Source organism: Schistocerca serialis, chromosome 1, assembly GCF_023864345.2.
Source record: "Schistocerca serialis cubense isolate TAMUIC-IGC-003099 chromosome 1, iqSchSeri2.2, whole genome shotgun sequence".
Taxonomy (NCBI): domain Eukaryota; kingdom Metazoa; phylum Arthropoda; class Insecta; order Orthoptera; family Acrididae; genus Schistocerca; species Schistocerca serialis.
Window position 1 is genome coordinate 609185440 of NC_064638.1, and position 18872 is coordinate 609204311.

The window sequence follows — 18872 nt, forward strand, 5'->3', positions numbered from 1 at the left end:
GATATTTGTGAAACATTCCTGGCAAGATGTGCAAGTGTGCTTTGGTTCATTTTCTTCTGAAGAGGGAATTTTCACTTTGAAGAGAGTGGTTAGTTTTGCTGTAGTTGTTTCAACCATAGCTTTAGTAATTTCTCTGCACTTTCTTGATGGATAGAGATTATGACTCAACTTCAGTGACCACAGTTTCTTGACAGCACTGATACCTACGTATTTCGTTAAGTGATCCACTATATTTAATTCTTCCTCTATTGATGCAAAATCTGCATCATTTCTACCACGGGAGGCCTCACTTTGTTCAGATAGTATCATTGTTGTTATTCTGTCAAAACATGTAGAACACAAAAAGTCGTCACTGGAAACATCTTCACTTTGAAACAGATTCTTCAAATGAGACCACTTATTCCCAGCCTGAACAAGTCTTCTTTTTTTTTTTTTTTGTCTTGCATATCATTCTTTTATGGATATGCAAATAGTCAGCACATTTTCACTCTCCTATGGCTCCAGTCAGAAGACATTTCAAACAGTCCTTTCCACAAAACACACTGCAACTGTGTCAACTGGCAAATTCCTCACGAAAACACAGAACTCACTAGATGGTCTCAGATTTCTTAGAAGCCTCTTCAGTAAACAAACTAGCATTGAACAACTGCAATACAGCAATGAACAACCACGACAAAGAAATTCACAAGAAACTACAAGAAAGAGTAAAAAATATCTGCAAAAATTGAAGTGAAAGAAATAACTGCAACAAAGACAATAGAAATAAACATTATAACAAAGAAATTAGTAAGAAACAACTTTAGTTAAGTCATAGATCACCCTCGAAAGTTAAAAAAAATGTAAGAATAAAACTTGTCCAACTTAAAAGTAGACACACTCCTTTACAGGGTATATAGTACTGGATGGTACTAAGCAACAGAAAAAAACCTAACTTTTCTGAATTGGTATTTTTGAAAAAAAAAAAAAAATATTCTATAAACTATTAAAAAAATCCAAAGGAGACAGTGAAAGAACTTTGACAGGTATGTGCAAACGGAGGATACCATTATAATCATAAAACAATTATCTTTCAAGTAAAAAAACTAACAAAAGATCTAGAACTTTTACAGAGATATGGCATTTTAAATTTTTTTGCAAAATTCGCATCTTCAAAATGGTGTTCGCAGTGTCATCTTTGGAGGCATGCATTTCAGGGAAGGAATTTATTTGGAGAAAAAAAAAAAAAAAAAAAAAAAAAAAAAAAAAAAAAAAAAAAAAAAAAAACGTGTTTCTTGTTTCTTACTTACTCCTGAATTTTAACATATGCTAAATTCAGTAACATCCCAGATTATGAAGATAACCGACTGCCTGAAGTGATACATGTTAGGCCAACAACTTCTCCTGGATATTGACAAAAGGTAAAATTCCAGCTGCAGAAACAAAACTACACTTCAACATCAAAACCTATAAAACACATACAATGAATGTGGTCCACTTGGATTTGTCATACTTTATCAGGTGGTAGTTAATGTTTCACGATGAAACACTTACTATAACAATTAATGACACTAATTATCTTTCCGAGCAATTCAATGCAGTAAATGAATACTGTTTACATGTGCAACAGCATGTGTCTAGTATACAAAGGGCGCAAAGACGCATTTGATTACTGTGGAGCTTATATTATTGTAAATGGAACCAAACATTATCGTCAAAATTTCAGAAACACTGGGTTCAAAGTCCAGTATTGCAAATGTCATATTATTAGCAGGTAACTGTTTTATATTAAACAATGATGTTATACTGACTGTCTAGAAAGTTTAGGTGTCACAGATGAACAGAAGAACAATTACTTAGAATTTTTCCTTGCTGTGTATCATGTTCTTATAGTCATAATAGCTCAAGGCAAGTTATTTCGTAAGACAACATTTATTCTCTGCAGCAACAATTCATAGTTTTTACAGTAATAGCTGGTCGCATTCAAACTATTTCTGTCTTACTTATAATTTAAGAATGTGGTTCAATAGACTGGGTTCTCATTATAAGGTTGCAAAAAATTAATCATGAGATTAAAAAAGTCTACCAACACAGTAGCTGCCCCAACTCCCATCACACACTACACCAGCACATGTTCTACTGAGCTCTTGTGGTCTTCAATAGTGTCAAGTTGACACTCTGAGCCCACAGCACATCCGCAGGACAAGGCCTGGTATAATGTGCAATGGGAACAGCTACTGACAGGAGTCGATGTTTCCAATGTAAGAGGGGACCCACAGTCCAATTTGTCTTATTCTATTTTATTAGGAATGCCACAATTGTGCTGATAAAGTTCTTAGTGTTCTAATCTCACGAGTTCAAGCTTTTACAACCTGAATGAGAGCACTGTCTGTCAAAATGTGTGGTTAAGCTGCATGTAGGATAGAAATATGATTGACTGCAACCAAAAGATAACTACCATTACCTCACACCCCTGATGGATGATATTAAATTTATAGTTGCTCGATACTTATCACCAGATGCTCTGTTGCTGAATATAACAAATGAACATGATAGCATTGTTATAAGCCATCATTTGTTCCTAATTAATAAGCCTTCGATTCCTCTCCCAACATACTGCGATGTCACAAATGTAAAACCAAAAGAAAGAATCTGCAGGTATCAAACTACATCTTTATTCCACTTCATTTCTTTTTTATTGTCACAGCAACACTAAAGGAAAACAGATGCTCACCAAAAGCAAAGGAGTATCATCCCTTCCAGAGAGAGAGAGAGAGAGAGAGAGAGAGAGAGAGAGAGAGAGAGCTATCTACCTTCAGTAAACACTTACAAAACAGTAACTGTATTTTTTAATGACAACTTAATGTTTCCAACTGCTAAAGTTGGAGAATGGAAAAAATAGTGAATATCTGTTCAATTAATCTGTGCCTTTTACAGTGAACAATGCACACCACCAGAAATGATACACAGTGAACAAAAAAAGTATTAGACATATTTTTTTGCTTATTGTTCTTTTCCATACTCAACAGGTAAAAAAATTATCATTTGGGTAACAAATAATATCATGACTTAAGGTAACTATAATTAAATAAATATGGACAACAAGCAGTTCAAAAGAAGAGAATCAAACCTTTTCAAATGTGGTACTGCAGAAAAGTGCTGAAGATTGTATGGATAGAGAAAATAGTAAATGAGGAACTGAATCAAATTGCGGGGAGAAAACAAATGTATGGCACAAACTGACAATGAGAAAGGATTTGTTGGTACGACACAGCCTGAGGTGTCAAGAAAGTATCAACTGGGTAATGGAAGAAGTGTGTGGGGGAGGGGGGTGGGATGAAAATCAGAGGGCAAGACCAAGCCTTGAATATAGTATGCAGGTTCAAATAGATGTATGTTGCAGTGTTGGGCAGAAATGAAAACTTGCAAAAGATAGACTTGAATGGAGAGTTGCACCAACCCAGTCTTTCAACTGAAGACCACACCAGCAACAAAAACATTGAAGTAAGGGAACAGAGCACTAATAACATAACAGTAACAAAATAGGCAGTGTTCAATGCAAAGTATTTTTTGTTACATAAGTGGTATTGTTCTAAATGAATGAACACTAGAATTCGGAAGGAATGTAAATAACTCGTCAGCAGTGAAAGTAATGTTAGATTGGCAATCAATAAGAATAAACCACTATTAACAAGACATATGTTCAACATATGGCATCTTGTTCTCATCAGCAACCTGAAAACGTAAACTTTGTTTACACGACAAGTAATAACACTCGTGTGTTAACAATGTTCCTGCACAATAATATTAGTGTAGTGTATCAAAGCAAGGCGCCCTACGGTATTATTACCAATTTCTGACGACTGAGGTAGTGAGGGCAAAAAGAAAATAAGATATTCGGAAGCTATTCAACGACAGCATGTTACGGCCGCTAAAAACGGGATGTGCTCCAGCATGATTAAGCTGTTTATATTCCCTAAGCCAAAAATTGCGAACTTTCAGATCTAGTGGGTGATTTCATGACGTCCAACAACATCAAGTACCGTATGAATTGCAGAACTCTTTGCTTCGTCAAGCGAAATTCTGCTATAGAACGTGATAAAAGACATGTCGCTTTACGAATTTCTGATAATCCTTGGAGTGTTTCAACAAAATTAAAAGGCCGTCAAGGTATGTGTCCTGAATGATTTGATCGTAATGCATTCAAACACAATCAGAAATCAAACATTAATACAGCGCATACTACCATCACATAGTTGCTAAACTCTCATTCTTCGTAAATCAGGAACGTCGATGTATAGTTTGTCATTAATATTTGATAATTTTTGCAAAAAAAGTTAAAAATCTTCCAAATTTGCCCCTGATACGTTCATGGAAGCGTTGCCTCACGTACAGATCTTGTAACAAGCTACTGCTCAAGATCACACACTTTTGAAGCTATAATACACTAGTTCTTTTCTAGACTATTCGCAAAACATAACCTCAAAATTAGTAGTGTTACCTTTAAAATTTTTAATCACTAGTTTCTTGGCAGCACCGGGCTTTGTTGTGACTAGCGACGCCTTGTTTACTCCATTCTGATTTGACAGAGCTGAGAAGTTAGCTCTCTTCTGATTATTCGTTGTTGTGTCATTCATAGTTCTTTCCTCCTCCTCCACCTCCTCCAGTTTCAATTTCTTACTTATGTTATCACTGTCAGTGGTTGTTTTTTTTCTTTTGGGGCTCACACGGTCCTCGGCCTGCTGGGCTTCATGAACATGAATCCTTGTGTAACTTGACATAGAAATGCATGACACGGCCGGAGCCTCGCAAGTAGTTCTTATTTCAAACTGTAACCTATTAACTTGACACAATCACAAACGCCATTCTTCTCAAAGACGAATCTGAATAACCTAATAACTGCATTAGATGGTAAAATCAATGATTATATAAATTTCTGTAGTCTTTGGGTCCACACAAACTTTGCACCTCACTATTTAGTTCACCTCACTCCAAGAAGGTGACACTAGTAATCAAAGAATTGTCTTGTACACATGAATACCAAAGACGCACCACGGTATTGTATGCCGATCGCACAGATGGCAAACTGCCGCAACTGCGTTATTTCAGAGATAATAGATGGCAAAATTAACTATTCGCAACTATACTCTGCAGATGACCGTGAACTACAACACAGAGTAAAATGATAACTATGCCCCCACTAACAGTTTTGTTCCAGCATCAGCCCCGACGGAGCATGGGAAGAATGACGATCACAAATTTCTGACTATACTGAAATCGTAGTCTGCATTCGCTCGGGTTCTATATAAAGAAATTCGTACGTGCGTGAAAGTCGTGTATTATGGAAGATCAACGTCAAAACTAATTTTACTTCTATTTTGCTGGTACTTCTCAACCATGAATGCCGGTTTTTTAAATATCTGCGAAGTTCATTACCCACTGCAAATCGAATTTGTCCGAGAACGTGGTTGACTTAAATGGTTCAAATGGCTCTAAGCACTATGGGACTTAACATCTGAGGTCATGAGTCCCCTAGACTTAAAACTAATTAAACTTAACTAAACTAAGGACATCACACACATCCATGCCCGAGGCAGGATTCGAACCTGCGACCGTAGCAGCAGCGCGGTTCCGGACTGAAGCGCCTAGAACCACTCGGTCACATCGTCCGGCGTGCATGACTTACCTGTGCATAGCTAAAGTCTATTGAAATGCTACGGTATGGATCTGATATGTTCGATCAATAATTCACATATTTCAATATTTGCATTATTGTTGGAAAATTGTCAGTATAGTTGTAAAATTGTAAAACAGTTGGCACCACATGTTGTTGTGGTCTTCATTCCAGAGAATGGTTTGATGCAGCTCTCCATCCTACTCTATGCTGTGCAAGCTTCCTCATCTCCAAGTATCAACTGCAACCTACATCTTTCTGAATCTGCTTAGTATATTCATAGATTGGTCTCCATCTACAATTTTTTCCCTTCACACTGCCTCTAATACTAAATTAGTGATCCCATGATGCCTCAGAGCATGTCCTACCAATCAGTCTGTTCTTCTAGTCAAGTTGTGCCACAAATTCCTCTTCTCGCGAATTCTTTTCACTACCTCCTCATTAGTTACATGATCTACCCATCCAAACTTCAGCATTCTACTGTAGCACCACATTTCGAAAGCCTCTATTCTCTTCTTGCCTAAACTATTTATCGCCCAAGTTTCACTTCCATACATGGCTACACTCCATACAAATACTTATCAGAAAAAACTTCCTGACACTTAAAGTTATACTCAATGTTAACAAATTTCTCTTCTTCAGAAGTCCCTCAACAAGCAGACTAATCTTACATTCACAGAAAGAACCACAATCCACCATTTAAAAACTGATCCCAAGCTCATAATCCCACCTCCTGACAAAGGCTCCACCACAGCTATTTTAAACTGCAAGGATTACCTGGCAGAAGGTTTCTGCCAGCTGACAGATTCATCCACCTATAAACCCTGCCACAGTGAACCCATTTCAGAATTTCAGCAAGGTTCTTTGACACATCCCAGAACCTCTCCCCAGAGTCTATCTCTCTCCTCAACTATACCACTCACTGCACCATTATCTTCTACTGTTGTTGTTGTGGTCCTCAGTCCTGAGACTGGCCTGATGCAGCTCTCCATGCTACTCTATCCTGTGCAAGCTTCTTCATATCCCAGTACTTACCGCAACCTACATCCTTCTGAATCTGTAGTGTATTCATCTCTTGGTCTCCCTCTAAGATTTTTACCCTCCACACTGCCTTCCAATACTAAATTGGTGAGCCCTTGCTGCCTCAGAACATCTTCTACCAACCGATTCCTTCTTCTAGTCAAGTTGTGCCACAAACTTCACTTCTCCCCAATCCTATTCAATACTTCCTCATTAGTTATGTGATCTACCCATCTAATCTTCAGCATTCTTCTGAAGCACCATATTTCAAAAGCTTCTATTATCTTCTTGTGCAAACTATTTATCGTCCATGTTTCACTTCCATACATGGCTACACTCCATACAAATACTTTCAGAAATGACTTCCTGACACTTAAATCTATACTCGATATTAACCAATTTCTCTTTTTTTTCAGAAACGCTTTCCTTGCCATTGCCAGTATACATTTTATATCCTCTCTACTTCGACCATCATCAGTTATTTTGCTCCTCAAATAGCAAAACTCATCTACTACTGTAAGTGTCTCATTTCTTAATCAAATTCCCTTGGCATCACCTGATTTAATTCGACAACATTCCGTTATCCTCGTTTTGCATTTGTTGATATTCATCTTATATCCTCTTTTCAAGACATTCCATTCAATTGCTCTTCCAGGTCTTTTGTTGTCTCTGACAGAATTACAATGTCATCGGCAACCTTCAATTATTTTATTTCTTCTCTTTTTAATTCCTACTTCAAATTTTTCTTTAGTTTCCTTCACTGCTTGCTCAATATACAGATTGAATAACATCGGGGATAGGCTACAACCCTGTCTCACTCCCTTCCCCACCACTGCTTCCCTTTCATGCCACTCAACTACTATAACTGCCATCTGGTTTCTGTACAAATTGTAAATTGCCTTTCGTTCCCTGTATTTTACCTCTGCCACCTTCAAAATTTGAAAGAGAATATTCCAACCAACATTGTCAAAAGCTTTCTCTAAGTCTACAAATGCTAGAAACGTAGGTTTGTCTTTCCTTAAGCTGTCTTCTATGAAAAGTTTTAGGGTCAGTATTGCCTAATGTGATCCACCAATTATACGGAATCCAAACTGATCTTCCCCAAGATCAGCTTCTATCAGTTTTTCCATTTGTCTGTAAAGAATTCATGTTAGTAATGTGCAGCCGTGACTTATTAAATTGGTAGTTTGGTACTTTTCACACCTGTCAACACCTTCTTTCTTCGGGATTGGAATTACTATATTCTTCGTGAAGTCTGGCGGTATTTCGCCTGTCTCATACATCTTACTCACCAGATGGTAGAGTTCTGTCGTGGCTGGCTCTCCCAAGGCTATCAGTAGCTCTAATGGAATGTTGTCTACTCTTGGGGCCATGTTTCGACATAGGTCTTTCATTGCTCTGTCAAATTCTTCCCGCAGTATCATATCTCCCATTTCATCTTCATCTACATCCTCTCCCATTTCCATAATATTGTCCTCCAGTACATCGCCCTTGTATAGACGCTTCATTTACTCCTTCAACCTTCCTGCTTTCCCTTCTTTGCTTAGACCTGGTTACTCATCTGAGCTCTTGATATTTATACAAGTGGTTCTCTTTTCTCCAGAGGTCTCTTTAATTTTCTTGTAGGCGGTATCTATCTTACTCCTAGTAATATATGACTCTACATCCTTACGTTTGTCCTCTAGCCATCCCTGCTTTGTCATTTTGCACTTCCTGCTGATCTCATTTTTTAGACGTTTGTGTTCCTTTTCGCTCGCTTCATTTAAGGCATTTTTATATTTTCTCCTTTCATCAATTAAATTCAATATTTCTTCTGTTACCCAAGGATTTCTACTAGCCCTCGTCCTTTTACCTACTTGATCCTCCACTGCATTCACTATTTCATCTCTCAAAGCTACCCATTCTTCTTCTACTGTATTTCTTTGCCCCATTCTTGTCAATAGTTCCCTGATGCTCTCTCTGAAACTCTCTACAACTTCTGGTTCTTTCAGTTTATCCAGGTCTCATCTCCTTAAATTCTCACCTTTTTGCAGTTTCTTCAGTTTTAGTCTGCAGTTCATAACCAATAGATTGTGGTCAGAGACCACATCTGCTCCTGGAAATCACATACAATTTAAGGGTATACGGAATGAGTTTTTCGATGAAAAAATCGATTTTTGGGTAAATGCATTTTCGAAAAATTTAGACACTCCCGTTTAATATCATGTATAAAATACTTGGATGACGTAAATAGAACTATTTTAAATAATTTTTTAAAATAATTTCGACACACGATGTTCTGCACTTTGTATATGATACGCGAAATATACCTGATATAGACATCCTTGCCAGAGATATAACTGAGCACAAGAGAGTTAGCTTTTCTGTTGGCTACACTGCTAGACAGTTGAAAATAGATTCTGCACCATTTGTATTGTTTCCTTTGTAAGTACATCCACGTCATTGTTGTGAAAGTCGTACGTGGAGAAGTCATTCAGTTTTCTTTCCTTCAACATGCCAAGACCTAGTCTGAAGGTATTTAGAAAGCGTGTACATTGGCGCAAGAAAGTAAAGTGTACTAAAAATTCGTCTGATTCATCTTCATCAGTATCTGATGTCCCAGTAGCGACTAACCTCAACACTGGTAGAGATACATTGAGTGATGCTGCTGCCACTACACCGGAAAGTGCTTCAAGAAGAAAACTAGCTGGAATTGAAGAAGAATACAAGAAACTAAATGCTCTGACTACAAAATACACTCCTGGAAATGGAAAAAAGAACACATTGACACCGGTGTGTCAGACCCACCATACTTGCTCCGGACACTGCGAGAGGGCTGTACAAGCAATGATCACACGCACGGAACAGCGGACACACCAGGAACCGCGGTGTTGGCCGTCGAATGGCGCTAGCTGCGCAGCATTTGTGCACCGCCGCCGTCAGTGTCAGCCAGTTTGCCGTGGCATACGGAGCTCCATCGCAGTCTTTAACACTGGTAGCATGCCGCGACAGCGTGGACGTGAACCGTATGTGCAGTTGACGGACTTTGAGCGAGGGCGTATAGTGGGCATGCGGGAGGCCGGGTGGACGTACCGCCGAATTGCTCAACACGTGGGGCGTGAGGTCTCCACAGTACATCGATGTTGTCGCCAGTGGTCGGCGGAAGGTGCACGTGCCCGTCGACCTGGGACCGGACCGCAGCGACGCACGGATGCACGCCAAGACCGTAGGATCCTACGCAGTGCCGTAGGGGACCGCACCGCCACTTCCCAGCAAATTAGGGACACTGTTGCTCCTGGGGTATCGGCGAGGACCATTCGCAACCATCTTCATGAAGCTGGGCTACGGTCCCGCACACCGTTAGGCCGTCTTCCGCTCACGCCCCAACATCGTGCAGCCCGCCTCCAGTGGTGTCGCGACAGGCGTGAATGGAGGGACGAATGGAGACGTGTCGTCTTCAGCGATGAGAGTCGCTTCTGCCTTGGTGCCAATGATGGTCGTATGCGTGATTGGCGCCGTGCAGGTGAGCGCCACAATCAGGACTGCATACGACCGAGGCACACAGGGCCAACACCCGGCATCATGGTGTGGGGAGCGATCTCCTACACTGGCCGTACACCACTGGTGATCGTCGAGGGGACACTGAATAGTGCACGGTACATCCAAACCGTCATCGAACCCATCGTTCTACCATTCCTAGACCGGCAAGGGAACTTGCTGTTCCAACAGGACAATGCACGTCCACATGTATCCCGTGCCACCCAACGTGCTCTAGAAGGTGTACGTCAACTACCCTGGCCAGCAAGATCTCCGGATCTGTCCCCCATTGAGCATGTTTGGGACTGGATGAAGCGTCGTCTCACGCGGTCTGCACGTCCAGCACGAACGCTGGTCCAACTGAGGCGCCAGGTGGAAATGGCATGGCAAGCTGTTCCACAGGACTACATTCAGCATCTCTACGATCGTCTCCATGGGATAATAGCAGCCTGCATTGCTGCGAAAGGTGGATATACACTGTACTAGTGTCGACATTGTGCATGCTCTGTTGCCTCTGTCTATGTGCCTGTGGTTCTGTCAGTGTGATCATGTGATGTATCTGACCCCGGGAATGTGTCAATAAAGTTTCCCCTTCCTGGGACAATGAATTCACGGTGTTCTTATTTCAATTTCCAGGAGTGTATGAGGTAATTAACGTCTCTTTATTATCAGACGTTTTGGAGAACAATGTGTGCTGCAAACAATGTGGAAAATGTGGTGTTTCATTGAAAACAAACTTACATGTAGGATTTGCTTGTGAATTAGAGTTGATGTGCAGTTATTGCAAACACAGTGTTACTTTCTTCAATTCCTCACATGTTACTGCAGATAAAGGTAAACTATACGATATAAACATTAGAATGGTTTATGGATTACGGTGTATAGGAAAGGGCAGGGCTGCAGGTGCCATGTTGTGTGGTGTGATGAACCTCCCTCCTCCACCTTCAAAATTTAACAAACACATAATTGCAATAGGCTCTGCTGTAGAAGATGTGGCACAGGAAAACATGAAAGATGCTGTTGAGGAAGCAGTTATTGAAAATAATAATAGCAGAGACTTGTCCATAGCTTTTGATGGAAGCTGGCAGAAGAGAGGCCACATATCTCTGAATGGTGTAGTAACAGCTACAAGTGTGGACACTGGTAAGGTAGTTGATGTGGCAATACTTTCCAAGCATTGCAGATGCAAGGAGAAAATGAAAAATAAACATTAAGAGGAGTGCATGGCAAATTACTATGGGTCAAGTGGTGGTATGGAAGTAGCTGGTCTAAGAAGTATTTATCAACGCTCAGTAAAATAGTACAACGTTAGATACATAAATTATCTTGGAGATGGTGACTCAAAGGCTTTCAAAGAAATTGAGGAACTGAGACCCTATGGTAACGATGTGAAAATTTCCAAACTGGAGTGTGTTGGCCATGTTTAGAAAAGGATGGGATCAAGACTTTGACGGCTCAAGGCTAGCATGAAAGGCAAGAAATTGAGCGATGGAAAAACTTTAGATGAGAAAAATAGACTGACAGATGCTACAATAGATCATATTCAGAAGTGCTATGGTCTAGCAATAAGACAGAATACAGCAGATGCAGAATTAATGAGACGAGCAGTCTGGGCTCTGTTTTTTCATACAGCTTCAAACAATGAGAATCCCCAACATGGGCTATGTCCAAAAGGAGACGATAGTTGGTGCAACTACAACAGAGGCAAGGTAACTAAGAAACAATACAATCACCCTCATCACCTGTCACCTGCCATAATGGATGAAATAAAACCAATAGCCCGAGACCTCGCAGATATTAGTCTACTAAAGAAATGTCTTCATGGCGGACTCAAAATCCAAATGAATCATGTGATATGGAATAGACTACCTAAAACTGTGTTTGTGTGTATAAACACACTTCACTTTGGCGTTTATGATGCTGTTTCGTCATTCAATCAGGGCAATATAACAAAGTGCAAAGTTCTGCAGAAGTTGGGGCTCTGTGTAGGACTATGAACTGCTGCAGCTATGCTTTGTTTGGACAAGTAACGGCTCAGGTCTTCAGATAATGCCATAAAAGTGTATTCAAAGATGGCTGGACAGCGTAGCAGAGCCATCAAGAGGAAGCTGTTTGACGATTCTGATGATACAAGCTATGGAGCATACTTGTACTGAAGTAAAAACTTTGATGCTAATTTCCCGTAACTTTAGTTTTTTTGTGTATAAGGTACATTTTCTCAGGGCCTATTTATAGTAGAAAGATGATATTTTCTGTAGTTGTTCCTTAAGACCTTCTAATATATCTGAATTAAAAGATATGTGGAATTATTTTGTATTAATGGATGTAAATTTTAAAATACTTGTTAAAATGTATATCTTTTTTTTAACATTTACAAAAAATTAAATATCTGGAAAACTATACATTATATTTTCAAAATTAATAATTCAGCATAAAAGCAGAACATATCTCTGCGTTCTGTGAAAAAATCAGGAGTATCGTCCAAATAACAAATGAGAAAATGTTCCTAACTTTTAGCTCAATTTAACATTGTAAGCATAGGGCGTTCCGTATACCCTTAAAACCTGGTTCCTAAGTCTCTGCCTTACCATTATATAATGTATCTGAAACTTTCCAGTGTCTCCAGGCCTCTTCCATGTATACAGTGTTCTTTCATAGTTCCTAACCCAAGTCCTAGCGATGATTAAGTTGTGCTCTGTGCAAAATTCTCTTTCATTCCTTACCCCCATTCCATATTCACCTACTACTTTTCCTTCTCTTCCTTTTCCTACTATCGAATTCCAGTCACCCATGACTATTAAATTTTCGTCTCCTCTCATTATCTGAATTATTTCTTTTATCTCGTCATACATTTCTCCAATCTCTTCATCATATACAGAGCTAGTTGGCATATAAACTTGTACTACTGTGGTAGGCATGCGCTTCGTGTCTGCCTTGACTGCAATAATGCGTTCACTACGCTGTTTGTAGTATCTTACCCATGCTCCAAGTATTTTATTCATTATTAGGCCTACTCCTGCCCTATCCATATTTCATTTTGTATTTATAACCCTGTATTCACCTGACCAATCCTGTATTCACCACATATAACATCAGAAATAAGAGGTCATGCAGTAGAGCTACTAGAATCTTCAGAGGATTGCATATTATGTGTTGTGTCGGTAGCTGGGCCGACACCGTGAAGTTGAGATGGCTGAAAAGGCAAGCTAGACTAACGCAGACGGGCGTGAAGTACTGGAACAGGATACGTAATTAATGTTAGGAAGAAAAGTACGGAGCAGGTTTAATACTTAACTTTACTTAATCATTGTGGTACATCGATCTTGACGATACACAGGAGACTTTAAGTACAATCACTGTATGGCTAATGGCGTCTTGCTAGTTCGTAGCCATTAACTTAGCTGATGGCTATTCTGTCTCTCGGCTAATGAGAGAGAAAGGCTTCGTACATCTGGTCGGTAGCTAGGTTCTCGTACAACTGGGGCGAGTGCTCTCCTGTATCACGAGACCTGCCTTGGTGGTGGCGCTAGGTCTGCGATTACACAGTGGCGACACGCGGGTCCGACATGTACTAAATGGACCGCGGCCGATTTAAGCTACCACCTAGCAAGTGTGGTGTCTGGCGGTGACACCACATTATGTTTGTCTTTAAGACGTTCTTCCAGATGAAAATCGGTAGAAACTTGACTTAATAAGGATGGGAATTAAACATGAAAACTCTAATATTTTGTGAAATATCACTGAAATTGCATAGCATGTGGTCGTTCTAGAGCAGTTGAGAATTTCAAATGACCGTAGACTCAAAAGAAGCAGAGTAAAGATAATGGAAATGCAGAAGGAAACAGACTCATTATATAGAAAGTCAGATGACGTTTATGAAAGTTTATTTATGAATACGAAGTGATAACAGATGAAATTAAGCTTGGGGAAAACGAAATTTTATGCACATAGAAAAAAGCAGCATTTATATTAAAGACCTCAAAGATGTCATAGGTATAAATAAATGAAGAAAAATAAAAACGTAACTAAGCATCTGTTAAAGAGAAAGCGAGATTCAGAAGAAAACTATAACAGGCATATGACAGAGTACACTGAATTAAACAAGACCATTCAGGAATATCAGTAAGAGGATGTGAGAAGCTACAATGGGATTTTTGTTACGGCAAACAAATTTAAACATCTAAATTGTGAAGATAAAGAAAAACAGAATATTAGGTTGGGAAGGCAATACATATCATCATTTAAGATGGTAGACGAAAAAGTAACTAACAACAGAGGGAAAGTGATAATGACATTCGAAAATTTCATTCAATATTTGTATAGTTGAGAAGATTATACATAAACCATATTGTTAATAATGTAAAGAAACGTGTGCTGGAAATTATGTCAGATGAGATATGTAAAATTGTTCAAGGTATAATGATAGGAAAGGTGACTAGAGATGATGGTGCTTCAACAGAAATTATTAAACCTTAAAAGTAATGAGATAAAAGTAATTTTCAAAATTAATTACAGTCACATGTGGTTTCCCATGTACGACTTTTTAGCTCAACTTTTGCATGCAGTTAGACATGACAAGAAAGCTCTTAGTTTAGAAATGGAGGTTGAAGAGGTAGCCACTCGGTTTTCCCATAATGCTCATTGTCATAAAAAGCAAATTGACAGTACTCGATAACACTATGTTCTTGGAACGCACCACAAAAGGTTTGCACAAATACTTGTAATGCAAACACAATGGCAATGTGTTCTCTTGGACATGTTTGAAAGAACAGACAGCTTGTTTAATGCAGTGGCCATAGGACGAAATGTTCGCCTCCTTTAAACATTTACCGAGCGAGGTGGCACAGTGGTTAGCACACTGGACTCGCATTCGGGAGGACGACGGTTAAATCCCGCATCCAGCCATCCTGATTTAGGTTTTCCGTGATTTCCTTAGATCACTCCAGGCAAATGCCAGGATGGTTCCTTTGAAAGGGCATGGCCGCCTTCCTTCCCCATCCTTCCTTTAATCCGAGCTTGTGCTCCGTCTCTAATGACCTCGTTGTCGACGGGACGTTAAACACCAATATCCTCCTCCTCCCTCCTTTAAACATTTGGTCATATGGCCACTGGATCAAACAGGGTGTCTGTTCTTTTGAACATGTCTGAAAGAACACACTATGCACACACACACACACACACACACACACACATATATATATATATATATATATATATATATATATAACTACCATTTACTCTTCTCTTAGATCCTTAATCAGCCTTAATCAGGTTTTCATTGGTGTCATGTCCTTTCTAGTAGTGCAGTAAAGATCAATGAAGCACAACTGACAAATCCTTCCTTATTTCTCATTGTATGTGAGTGGACATCAGTATTTTTTCCAGTCCAATCAATAACAGTGTAAATAGCAATATGTATAGCGATTGCTGCATCGAAGTACGTCAATCACATCATGATGATGAGCAACGTGGGTTCATGCGTGCATCTTAGGACATACAGTTACGATGTGTTCCGTTAATTTCAAGCTTCAACTTCGCTTTGCATTTCTCGGGATGTAACTGACATATTGTGAAGCAATCAACAAAATTCGTTTGGTGATTTAAAAAAAATCCATTTAAAAAAACATAAGATTGCATTCAAAATAATATTTATTTACGTTCTAGACTGTCTCATAGCATTTACTTTCATGAGCTCCCTCACACACCCATGAAAGTCTTTTTTTAATATCTATTGCTGTTCTAGAGATGTTTGCACTAAACCGTTTAAGTGACCTGCCCTATACAGGGTGGTCCATTGATAGTCACTGGGCCAAATATCTCACGAAATAAGCATCAAACGAAAAAACTACAAAGAACGAAACTTGTCTAGCTTGAAGGGAGAAACCAGATGGCGCTATGGTTGGCCCACTAGACAGCGCTGCCATAGGTCAAACGGATATCAACTGCGTTTTTTAAATAGGAACCCCCATTTTTATTACATATTCGTGTAGTACGTAAAGAAATATGAATATTTTAGTTGGACCACTTTTTTCGCTTTGTGATAGATGGCGCTGTAATAGTCACAAACATATAAGTACGTGGTATCACGTAAAATTCCCCCCAGTGCGGACGATATTTGCTTCGTAATACATTACCCATGTTAAAATGCTCCGTTTACCAATTGAGGAAAAGGTCGATATCGTGTTGATGTATGGCTATTGTGATTAAAATGCCCAATGGGCGTGTGCTATGTATGCTGCTCGGTATCCTGAACGACCGTTCGCCGGATAGTTGCGTTATTTAAGAAAACAGGAAGTGTTCAGCCACATGTGAAACGTCAATCACGACCCCTGCAACAAATGATGCCCAAGTAGGTGTTTTAGCTGCTGTCGCGGCTAATTCACACATCAGTAGCAGACAAATTGCGCGAGGATCGGGAATCTCAAGAACGTCGGTGTTGAGAATGCTACATCAACATCGATTGCACCCGTACCATATTTCTATGCACCACGAATTGCATGGCGACGACTTTGAACGTCGTGTACAGTTCTGCCACTGGGCACAAGAGAAATTACGGTACGATGACAGATTTTTTGCACGCGTTGTATTTAGCGACGAAGCGTCATTCGCCAACAGCGGTAACGTAAACCGGCATAATATCCACTATTGAGCAACGGAAAATCCACGATGGCTGCGACAAGTGGAACATCAACGACGTTGGCGGGTTAATGTATGGTTCGGCATTATGGGAGGAAGGATCATTGGCCCCCATTTTATCGATGGCAATCTAAATGGTGCAAAGTATGCTGATATCCTACATAATGTTCTACCGATGTTACTACAAGATGTTTCACTGCATGACAGAATGGTGACGTACTTACAACATGATGGATGTCCGGCACATAGCTCGCGTGCAGTTGAAGCGGTATTGAATAGCATATTTCATTTCACGTGGATTGGTCGTCGAAGCACCATACCACGGCCCGCACGTTCACCGGATCTGACGTCCCCGGATTTCTTTCTGTGGGGAAAGTTGAAGGATATTTGCTATCGTGATCCACCGACAACGCCTGACAACATGCGTCAGCACACTGTCAATGCATGTGCGAACATTACGGAAGGCGAACTACTCGCTGTTGAGAGGAATGTCGTTACACGTATTGCCAAATGCATTGAGGTTAACGGACATCATTTTGAGCATTTATTGCATTAATGTGGTATTTACAGGTAATCACGCTATAACAGCATGCGTTCTCAGAAATGATACGTTCACAAAGGTACATATATCACATTGGAACAACCGAAATAAAATGTTCAAACGTACCTACGTTAAGCATTTTAATTTAAAAACCCTACCTGTTACCAACTGTTCGTCTAAAATTGTGAGTCACATGTTTGTGTCTATTACAGCGCCATCTATCACAAAGTGAAAAAAGTGGTCCAACTAAAATATTCATATTTCTTTACGTATTACACGAATATGTAATATAAATGGGGGCTCCTATTTAAAAAAAACGTAGTTGATATCCGTTTGACCAATGGCAGCGCCATCTAGCGGGTCAACCATAGCGCCATCTGGTTTCCCCCTTCAAGCTAGGCAAGTTTCGTCTTTGTAGTTTTTTCGTTTGACGCTTATTTCGTGAGATATTTGGCCCAGTCACGATCAATGGACCACCCTGTATACAGGGTGTTACAAAAAGGTACGCCCAAACTTTCAGGAAACATTCCTCACACACAAATAAAGAAAATATGTAATGTGGACATGTGTCCGGAAATGCTTAATTTCCATGTTAGAGCTCATTTTAGTTTCGTCAGTATGTACTGCACTTCCTCGATTCACCGCCAGTTGGCCCAGTTGAAGGAAGGTAATGTTGACTTCGGTGCTTGTGTTGATATACGACTCATTGCTCTACAGTACTAGCATAAAAGCACATCAGTACGTAGCATCAACAGGTTAGTGTTCATCACGAACGTCGTTTTGCAGTCAGTACAATGTTTACAAATGCGGAGCTGGCAGATGCCCATTTGATGTATGGATTAGCACGGGGCAATAGCCGTGGCGCGGTACGTTTGTATCGAGTCAGATTTTCAGAAGAAGGTGTCCCGACAGGAAGACGTTCGAAGCAATTGATCGGCGTCTTAGGGAGCAAGGAACATTGGAGCCTATGACTCGCGACTGGGGAAGACCTAGAACGACGAGGACACCTGCAATGGATGAGGCAATTCTTCGTGCAGTTGACGATAACCCTAATATCAGCGTCAGAGAAGTTGCTGCTGTACAAGGTAACGTTGATCACGTCACTGTTTGGGGAGTGCTACGGGAGAACCAGTTGTTTCCGTACCATGTACAGCGTGTGCAGGCACTATCAGCAGCTGATTGGCCTCCACGGGTACACTTCTGCGAATGGTCCATCCAACAATGTGTCAATCCTCATTTCAGTGCAAATGTTCTCTTTACGGATGAGGCTTCATTCCAACGTGATCAAATTGTAAATTTTCACAATCAACATGTGTGGGCTGACGAGAATCCGCACGTAATTGTGCAATCACGTCATCAACACAGATTTTCTGCGAACGTTTGGGCAGGCATTGTTGGTGATGTCTTGATTGGGCCCCATGTTCTTCCACCTACGCTCAATGGAGCACGTTATCATGATTTCATACGGGATACTCTACCTGTGCTGTTAGAACATGTGCCTTTACAAGT

The 18872-nt window shown here is 40.1% G+C and overlaps 1 protein-coding gene across 1 annotated transcript in view; it reads right to left on the reverse strand.

Annotated features, from left to right (window-relative positions):
- LOC126477717 (cullin-4A) overlaps window positions 1-5014 on the reverse strand; it is a 109947-nt gene extending 104933 nt beyond the window's left edge. The window contains exon 1 of the mRNA XM_050103640.1: window positions 4478-5014. Within this exon, the coding sequence (XP_049959597.1) occupies window positions 4478-4757 (280 nt within the window). The 5' untranslated portion in view covers window positions 4758-5014. The remainder of the gene's footprint in view (window positions 1-4477) is intronic.
- Between the last annotated feature and the right edge of the window lie 13858 nt (window positions 5015-18872).